This window comes from Sinocyclocheilus rhinocerous, unplaced genomic scaffold (genome assembly GCF_001515625.1).
Source record: "Sinocyclocheilus rhinocerous isolate Xijiao unplaced genomic scaffold, SAMN03320098_v1.1 scaffold828, whole genome shotgun sequence".
In the NCBI taxonomy this organism is placed as follows: Eukaryota; Metazoa; Chordata; class Actinopteri; order Cypriniformes; family Cyprinidae; genus Sinocyclocheilus; species Sinocyclocheilus rhinocerous.
Genome location: NW_015634025.1, coordinates 307,774 through 318,695, shown reverse-complemented (window position 1 = coordinate 318,695; position 10,922 = coordinate 307,774). Strand labels below are relative to the sequence as shown.

At 37.6% G+C, this 10,922-nt stretch overlaps 1 protein-coding gene across 1 annotated transcript in view; it reads left to right on the top strand.

The window, feature by feature from the left end:
* dennd4b (DENN/MADD domain containing 4B) overlaps positions 1–10,922 on the top strand; it is a 55,359-nt gene that overhangs the window by 10,495 nt on the left and 33,942 nt on the right. Inside the window, 6 exon segments of the mRNA XM_016559001.1 lie at positions 6,288–6,602; positions 6,894–7,146; positions 7,530–7,567; positions 8,264–8,582; positions 8,956–9,023; positions 10,052–10,118. Of these exon segments, the coding sequence (XP_016414487.1) occupies positions 6,307–6,602; positions 6,894–7,146; positions 7,530–7,567; positions 8,264–8,582; positions 8,956–9,023; positions 10,052–10,118 (1,041 nt within the window). The 5' untranslated portion in view covers positions 6,288–6,306.

Below are 10,922 nucleotides of genomic sequence, written 5' to 3'. Positions count from 1 at the left end.
TGCACTGAAAACCATGTGTGTGTGTGTGTGTGTGTGTGTGTGTGTGTGTGAGTGTTTTGGTTCCCTGCCATCACTGCTGGTTCATTCAGGAAATGTAAATGTAGTTTCTATCTCTTGATTTTTCTATCCTGTCTGGCTGATTTAGTGTGAATCAGAGATCTACGGTTGAAGGAGCAAATTAAGGCAATATGAGAGTCGTAGATGAGGAAACACACATGTCATGCATCAATTAGTGTGAACGAACGGAAATACAGCAGCTTCCTGTGAGGGGCAGTTCAATTATCTCAAGAAAACCATCATGGGACATCCTGTGTGCTATTAGTACAATCAGTCATGAGATCATGTGTGTGTGTGTGTGTGTGTGTGTGTGTGTGTGTGTGTGGACCGTCGGTCGTTCTGAAGCGGGTCTGAACCGGTTTTGCTTCAGGACTCGGATTGTACGCTAGCAGAATTACTTTTCGATCATGACTGACCTAACAGATTTGCTTTTATTCATAATATTGAACTGCACATGCCCAAAAATATGTAAAATTATGTTCATGAATGAATCGGAAACATGGTACCAGAATGGCATTTTATTTCTGAATTTGTGTAAATATTTGCAATATATTGAATTTTTAGTTTTTGAGTAAATTATTGTAGATCAGTCAACTGCTCAATAATAGATAGCTATGATTGATAATATATATAATTATATATTGATGTATTAATAATAGATATCATCAGCTGTCAGAAAACCCATATCAGACATAACCATAGTAATACCATGGTATTTTCGTGTACTTCCTCATTAATGGCTCAGGTACCAAACACAAGATCATTTTGTACTGACCTCTGACCTCCAGCAGGTCAAACACTGCCATTTAATCAATAACACACTTGATCTGATCTGCTGTTATATAGTGAATATAGTGACGTCTGAAGTTGAGCTGGGCGATTAATTGAACTAAATTTTCAATTATGCGTTATTATTAATATTAACATTCACAACATAAATATGCAACCATGTTGATCTTCAGCCTCAAAATGCACGCTCTGAAAATACAATGCATTAAAAAAAAAATTCAATTTTTTACAAAGTGCATTTTTTTGTTTCAAAGACATTTATCATTATTTACTTTCGTAACAGTTGAATTATATTTAAAGTTCTGAAAAAAAGAGCAGCTTTTAAAAGTTCTGTGAAGTGTGATGTTTCTGAAGTGAGTGAGTGATGGTGTTAAGTAATCGTGATCTCAGTGTTGACCAGAATAAGTGTGCTAACAGCAGCAGCACTAGTGTTAGGGTGTGTGTCTGAGACTGTAATCACTGCTGAACTCCAGCGCGAGCGTCTTCTATAGATGATATTCCACGCAGCTGCAGATGAACTGAGATGAACGAGGGAAACTCTTGTGTTGTGCAGCTGATGCGTTTGAGGAAGTGAGTGTTGAAAGTGCTTAGAAAGAGCTAAAAGCAGCGCGGACAGGAAACGCATCCTCAGCTCAAAGATGAGCTGAAACAGGAAGTGGAGTTTTCGATTGAAGACACCTGAGGTAGTGTGTGTCAGCCACCGAAACGCGCAGCTCAACCCAACTCATCCGAAAGTATTCCTCTGACCGATACGCTTTCATTCAGGGTGAGTGATGATGAACTGCGGCCTCAGGCTGTGTTTGCAATCGCATACTGCTCACACTACTCAAAACTATACACACTACTCATACTATACACACTACACTACTCACACTACTCATACTATACACACTATACTACTACACACTACACTAATCAAACTATCACACTACTCAAAACTATACACACTACTCATACTATACACACTACACTACTCACACTACTCATACTATACACACTGCTACTACACACTACACTACTAATACTATACACACACTACATTGCTCACACTACTCATACACACTATACTAATCAAACTATACGCACTACTCATACTATTCACACTACACTACTCATACTATACACAATATACTACTACTACTAGACACTACACTACTCAAACATACACTTTATTCATACTATACACACTACACTGCTCACACTACTCATACTATACACACTGCTACTACACACTACACTACTAATACTATACACACACTACATTGCTCACACTACTCATACACACTATACTAATCAAACTATACGCACTACTCATACTATTCACACTACACTACTCACACTACTCATACTATACACACACACACACACACACACACACACACTATACTACTACTACTACTACTAGACACTACACTACTCAAACATACACTTTATTCATACTATACACACTACACTGCTCACACTACTCATACTATACACACTGTACTACTACACACTACACTACTCAAACTACACACTACTCATACTATACACACTACACTACTCACACTGCTCACACTATACACTACTACTACTACTACACACTACACTACTCAAACTACACACACTTCTCATACTATAAACACTACACCACTCTAGACTTGTGCCGGTATTCGGTAATGCGATATATCACGGTAATGAATATGCACGATATTGTTATCGTGGATACCGTGATAAAAGCATTAGCAATTAATCGCAACATGAAAATTTGATACCGGCATATCCCTACATCACTCACAATGCTCATACTATACACACTACACCACTCACACCGCTAACACTACTCATACTGTACACACTATACTACTACACAATACACTACTCACACTGCTCATACTATGCACACTATACTTCTCACACTACACATACTATACTTCTCATACTATACATACTATACACACTAAACTGCTCACACTACACACAGTGCTCACACAACACATACTATACACACTATACTACTCGCACTACTACACATACTACAAATACTACTCAGTGCTCACTATACACAAATTATACACACCATACTGCTCACACTACACAAAGTAGACATACAATACTATACACACTATACAATCTACTCACACATGCTCACACAACACATACTACACAAACTATATATTATACTACACACTACTCACACTGCACATACTACACATACAATAGACAATATGCTACTCACACTGCACATATTATACACACTACTACACACACTACTTACACTACACCAACTACACATTATACACACTATACTACTTAAACTGCTCACACTACACCTACTATACATACTAATACTACACATACTACTCAACACATAGTATACAAACTGCACACTATACTACTTGCACTGCTCACACTACCCATACTACTCACACTACTCATTATACTACTCACTCTTCACATACTACTTATACTTCTCACACTACACGTACTAGTCAAGCTACACATACTATACAAACTATACACACTATACTACTCACACTGCTTAAACTCCACATGAACATACTATACACACTACACTACTCACACTACACATACTATACATATTAATACTACTATACTAATACTACACATACTACCCATACTACTTCTCACACTATACATACTACTCACACTAAACACGCTACTCAGACGTCTCATATTATCACTATATTAACACCACTCACTCTACACATACTACTCATACTATTTTTCAGTGTGTACTCTGTACGACCTACTACATTTGCTATACTGAGCAGAACAACAGAGCAAAACTAGTCACCAGTATGCAGGTATATACTGCAGTGTGCATCGATTATCTCATTGTGAACAGCACAGACCGTGTGCATCGACCTGCGGCTGGTTCAGTGTTTGTGGTTTGAAGCTCCAGCTCAGATCTTTACTCAGGACTGTTCTGGGGTCAGTGAAGAGCGCTCAGCTCTGCTGTGTGTCCTGCATCAGTCCTTCAGTCACTATAAATCAATCCTCTCAGTCTCTCCTCCTGTTTTCTGTGTCAGCGATCTGCCGGCGGTGTGTGAATGGATTCAGAGCTGCGTAGTTCACGTTCTGTGAGTGAGTTTGATGTGGAACAGGTTCTGCTCACATCAGTGAACTTCATGTAGACAGAGACTTATCGTTCATGATTCAGAAGCATCTTCATGCTCTTTATGAGTCACTGACTGAGTTTACATGCACACCAGATTCTGTTTCAGCTTTACTCTGGATATGATTTTTATACAAGTACATCATTGGGAATATATTCCTGTATATACACATGGTTGTTGATCTACAGATGCTTGTTTACTTTCCCGAGAGATTCCAGATGTATGTGCTCAACTATTAGTTTGATATGCTGGTGTTCTGCTTAAACCCCGCCCCTTTCTTACAGTCCAATGCATTTAGCTCCGCCTACATTTTGAGTGCCACGCCCATATCTCAACATCCAATCAACAACTGATGGAGAGAACTAAGTTTCTACAGCCGGACATTTTTCCTTCAGAATCATTCCGATTTATTATCAATGTTGAAAACAGTTACTTTTTTTCAGGATTCTTTGATGAATAAAATGTTCCAAAGAAATGCATTTACTGAAAATGGAAATCTTTTCTAACAATATAAGTCTTTATTATCACTTTTTATCAATTTAACACAAGTATTAATTTCTTTAAAAAAAATAAAAAAAAATTACTGACCCCAAACTTTTGAACGGTCGTGTATATGGTTACAAAAGACTTCTACTTTAAATAAATGCTGTTTTTTTAAAAACTTTTTATTCATCAAAGAATCCTGAAATATCACAGTTTCAAAAAAAAATATTAAGCAGCAATTGATAATAAACATTGATAATAAATCAGCATATTAGAATGATTTCTGAAGATCATGTGACACTGAAGACTGGAGTAATGATGCTGAAAATACAGCTGTGCATCACAGAAATACATTACAGTTTAACAGATATTCACATAGAAAATGGTTGTTTGAAATTGTAAAAATATTTCACAATATTACAGTTTTTTTCTGTATTTTTGATCTTCACTGACTCTCATTCATTCATGATCTGATCTGATAACAGACGACACTGATTCTGCAGACGTCTGTCAGAACCAGACTGATCCGAACTGATGTGGTTCAGTCCCGTCTAACAGCGGTGAGTTAACCTGGTTAATTTCCAGCAGGGGATGTCCGGTCCTGAGCCGGTCGCCATGGCGACAGGTGTGTTTGTAGATGTGAGTGTGACGGATGCAGAGAGTCTGTCATCACGCGTCACCTGCGCGCTGACCTTTGACCCCATCGGGACACACGTCAGACAGATGAGCAGGAAACGCACTGACAGTGTGCACTTCCTGTCACGAAATGTCACTGAATTAGACAAATTTTGGATGAATGAATCAAAAGGAGGGCTGTACACTGAATCATATGCTGATATGAACAAGTGTGTGTGAATATAATTTTTTTTCCATGTTTTAATTTAAAAAATAAACCTCATTTTACAAGATTAATTAAATTGTTATAGTTTCATGCATTCATTTGATTACCAGCGTTTTTGATCATTTCATTTGTATTAAATCATAAACATTGAATCTAGAAAAATTAAAACAGACTTCTGAAAAAATAAAACACATTTCATAAAATTTTAATAAAATTATATAATTGTTGAACATTTACAAATTTAGTTTATTAGACATCCTTTTTTATTATTAAAATTTAAGTAAACCATTAAAATGGAATCCAGAAAAAATAAAAACAGAAAACATGGAATTTTTTATATAAAATAAAATGAAAAATAAAATGGATTTCATTGGGCCTTATTATTGTTAAAATTTTAATAAATTATTAAATTGTTAAATATTTACAAATTGAATTGATTAGACAATTTTTATTGTTAAAATTTAAATAAAACATTAAAACTGTCATGCCCTTGGACTGCCCCTGTGTTCCTGTCTTGTGTTTTGCTCCCCATGACCCAGTTTCTCCAGTGTTTGATTGTGTTCATTGATTTCAGGTGTTTCTCGTTAATTCCCTCGTTTGGTTCCAGTTATTTAAGCCCAGTGTTTTCTTGAGTCCAGTGATCGGTGTTATATGTCAACTCTTTGTCCTACGTGTGTGTTACTCTGTTTGGTTTATTAAAGACTCCTTTGTAAATTTTCCCCCGTCTCCGTGTCTCCTCGCTCCAACACAGTAGGCAGATCGTAACAGAACACCGAACCTGCAAACAGTAAGCAGCGCCCCTTCGTCCCGTTTTAAAACTAAAACATGGAATTTAGTGGGAAAAGTAATAAAATGGATTTCATAGAGCACTATCATTGTGAAAATGTTATTAAATTATTCAGTTGTTAAAATTGACTTTTAACCATTAAGTTAAATTAAAAAGTTTTAAATTGAGTTTTGTGTGTGTGTGTGTGTGTGTGTGTGTGTGTGTGTGTCAGTGGCATTTAGACTGGCGTGATGACGGAGGAGCGCTGTCCTCAGCTGGTGGATTATTTCGTGGTGGCGGGTCTGGCAGGCGACTCGTCTCCGCTGGACGAGGAGGGTCAGCAGAGGGGCGTGCGAGCGCTGCAGCCCGTCACTGATCTGGCCGTGATCGCCCGTGGCCTCGGGGAAGACGTTCCTGAGGGCTTCACCTGCATCGAGAAGACCCAAGCAGGCCATCCGGCGGAGCTGAGCGCAGGCCTGCTCAACAACACACACATGTTCCTGTGCTACCGCAGAGGACACGACAAACCGCCCCTCGTCGAGCTCGGGTGAGAGAACACACCGGAAATAGACCATTCAACCTTTTAGACAACATTTAGAAAAAGTTTGCATGTGTGATTTTGTTGATCCATCAGGCTTTAATGGCTCATATAGTCTGATACAGTGAGAACATAGAGCTCAGTTTTATTCAGAGACTCAAACTGAGCAAAAATGTAGATCGAGTGTGAAACAGGTTTAACAGCAGAGTTTGATCATTTAGTCCTGTGTGTGTCAGATATGAGAAGCGGCTCGTTCACGTCGACTGATGGATGTGTTTTGTGTGTGTGTGTTTGTGTCAGTGTTCTGTACGAGGGCAAGGATCCGGTCCGGTCGGGATGGCAGGTGATCGAGACGACTCCGTACAGTCGTTCTGCGAGCCTGAGCTCCGGCGGTCCCACGATGCACCGCACTTTCCTGATGTTCCGCCGAGCGCCGGACTCACAGGCGCTGAACACGCTGGGCATCACTGAGATCTCGCTGCTGATGCCTAGCAAGGGCGAGACGGCGCCGCACACCTACTGCAGAGTGGACAAGAACCTCAACACCGGCATGGTGATGATTCACTGAGTCACTGATTCATTGAGTCACTGAGTCACTGATTCATTGAGTCACTGATTCACTGACTCACTAATTAATTGAGTCACTGACTCACTGAGTCACTGATTCATTGAGTCACTGATTCACTGATACATTGAGTCACTGATTCATTGAGTCACTGATTCACTGACTCACTGATTCACTCAGATGATCGAGTGTTTCTCTCAGCTTTATTTTTTAAGCACTCATTGGTTTGTTACCTCCATATCAAACAACTTACACTGGTCAGTATGATTTTTTTTCAATACTTTTATTCATCAAGGATGCATTAAATTAATCAGTAAAGACATTTATAATGTTACAAAAGATATTTCAGTCAAATAAATCCAACACTGTAATGGCTGCTAAAAATTAAGCTTTGCTATCACAAGAATAAGTTACGTTTTAAAATATTTTCAAATAGAAAGCAATTATTTAAAATTGTAATAATATTTCATAATTTTACTGTATATTTGATAACTTAAAATAGAATAACATAAAATAAAACAAAATAAAATTGCAATAAATTATAACAAAACAATTATAATTCATTTAAAATGGAAAAAAATTGTATATTTGATAACTTAAAATAGAATAACATAAAATAAAACAAAATAAAATTGCAATAAATTATAACAAAACAATTATAATTCATTTAAAATGGAAAAAATTAAAATGAAAATTAACATTTTTACAGATTACTTATATATCATATTTGCATAGAAAACAGCTATTTTAAATTGTAATAATATTTCACTTTTTTTTTACTGTATTTCTGATCAGATAAATGCAGCCTTGATGAGCAGAAGAGACTCTTTCAGAAACATTAGTAGATCTTACTGACCTAAACATTAGCACTCTGCTGTGTGTTGGTATGCAGTGGATTTAAATCTGTCTCAGTGTGTGTTAAACGAGCGCTGAGCTTGTAATTATGTCCACATCTGCTTCTCCTTCCTATTGAAACACACTTCAGAAAACACCATCAGTTGTGAACTCCCTCTTCTGCTTTTTTAGTCCACGCACACACACGCACACACACACACACACACACACACTCACTCACTCACTATATATACTGTGTGTGCATCTGCAGTCTGTAAGCTTGTGTGTGTGTGTGTGAGTGTTCAGGTCTGATCAGTCGCTATCCAGAGGAGGATCTGGAGTCGTTTCCGCTGCCGGACTCTGTTCCGGTCTTCTGTCTGCCGATGGGAGTGACGGTGGAGAGCTGGCCGCTCAACACTAAATACCAGCTGCCCATCTTCTCCACGTTTGTCCTGACCAGTGCCTCCGGAGACAAGGTCCGTCTGCTCACAGCTTATGACCCGTTCACACCAATAACAACCAGATCAGCGTCCAGTTCTCTGCATGCTAGTGCCCGACGACTTAATACTTTTATTCATCAAGGATGCATTAAATTGATCAAAAGTGACATTTATAATGTTACAAAAGATTCCTATTTCAAATAAATGCTGTTCTTTTGAACTTTCTATTCATCTGTGAATCCTGAAAAATAAAATGTATCACAGTTTCCACAAAAATATTGTGCAGCACGACTGTTTTCAACATTGATAATAATCAGAAATGTTTCTTGAGCAGCAAATCAGCATATTAGAATGATTTCTGAAGATCATGTGACACTGAAGACTGGAGTAATGATGCTGAAAATACAGCTCTGATCACAGAAATACATTACAGTTTAACAGAGATTCACATAGAAAACAGCTATTTTAAATTGTAAAAATATTTCACTATTTTTACTGTGTTTTTGATCAAAGGTTTGCTCAGTGTAGCGTTGCATTGCAGCTGATGGTTTGGTACTCCATCTCTGGACCGCATGTGCTGCCGCTGGAGAAGTGAGTGATGCTCACACCAGAACACGTTCAAACCTGTGTGACTGAAACATTCATTACCTTTTTGACCATTCAAACCATTTCAGATCTGTATAACTGCTTGTTTTATTTACTGTCGGCAGGTTAAAATAATTAAGCACAAATTAAAGGTTTTGATCCCAGATGTTTCAAGAACGGCACATTCTTTGGGGTTTTTGGTCTTTTTTTAATCAAGTTGATTTAGTTGATGGATGTTGTTAAGGATTTTAAAAATATTTTTTTACTTACAATAAACAAATTCACAAGAAACGTCCTTTTTGATAATTTATTTATTTTGATATTTAATATTTTAGCTCTAAAAAACACATTTTAATAAATGTAAAAAGAACACTGGTACTCAAAAGATCCCTTTATGGAATAAAAATAAATGTAATTGCAACTTTTTATCTTTAATCACTACTTTATTTCCCAAAATTCTGAGAGACAAAAATTTGAAATGCAAGATATAAACAGAATTCAGATTTTTTTTCTTCTTGCAATACTGAGTTTTTTTTGTTTTGGGAATAAAAAATGAAAAAGTTAATTGCAACTTTTTATCTTTTTCTCACAATTGCTATTTTATATCTCATAATTCTTAGTTTTGAAAAAAAAAAAGGTCTAAATTGTGTGATATAACCTCAGAATTGCAAGAAAAAAAATCTGATTTTTTTTTTTTGATATTTTGTGGCAGAAATGAGGTTCCATTATTTTGTCCATATAATGAAAGTCAATGGAGTCCAATGTTGTTTGGCTCCCAAATATCTTCTTTTGTGTTTCATGTGAGAAATAAAGTCATAGCGGTTTGAAACAAGAAAATGATGACAAAATGATAATTTCTGGCCGAACTATAACTTTAAGAATGTATTTTTTTGTGAAAACCTGCATCTGTTTTATGTCTGTAATATTACGTATATACGAGTGAAGCAGGATATTGAAAGGAAAAGGCAGGACTTATTTGTATGAATTGAATTGATTGTGTTAATGAAAGAATCCTTTTGTCCGTCCGTCTGCAGGCACATCTCGAGCTTCATGCACAACGTCCCGTTCCCGTCCGCTCAGCGTCCTCGGATCCTGGTGCAGGTGATTGATCTCAGATGAGTCTCAGAGTCTCAGCATGAGCTCGACGTGTCGTTAAACCCTGACGCTTCCCGCAGGCGCCGGCCGCTGTGGCGCACAGACACGTGGGTAACGGGGGGGTGATGAAGCTCAGTCATCCTCCTCCTCTCTGACTGTAGCGTAGAGATCCAGAGCTAATCACTTCAATCAATAGTCCAGTGCTTGATATCAAACTGATTGAGTGATTGATTGATTGATTACGAGTTAATCTGGTGCTGGGCGGGAAATCAAAGCATGAGGTGGAGGAGAAAATCAGTGTGACATGAACTCAGAACTGTGTGTGTGTGTATGTGTGTGAGTGTGTGTGAGTGTGAGTGAGAGTGAGTGAGTGTGTGTGTGTAGTTTTTGGTTCGTCCTCACCGGAGAAGTGTTTGAAGATATTTTTTGAAAATGGCCAAAGTCTCAGCTGTTCAAATTGAGATAAGGAGGTCATTCCATCGGCTGGGCACAGTCCAGAAAAAGGTCCCTGATAGTGATTTTGTGCCTCTTTGGGATGGTACCTGTTGGATTACAAATGTAAGAATCTGTTTAAAATATGCTGATCCTATGTTCTGACATAGCATCACATGAAAAACTAAGGTGAAGTACATTGTATTTAGCATTTAAGGTAAATGACATCAGACAAATGATCTCTTAAGCAAAGTTTGTAGCAAGAGGTTCCAGTCAGTTCCTGTTCTCTTATTGTTAGTCAAATGAACCAGATTACTGAGACAGTACCTAGGATAGCAAAGTCCACTAAAGGAGGTAGAGCTTTTTCGCATTTGGCTC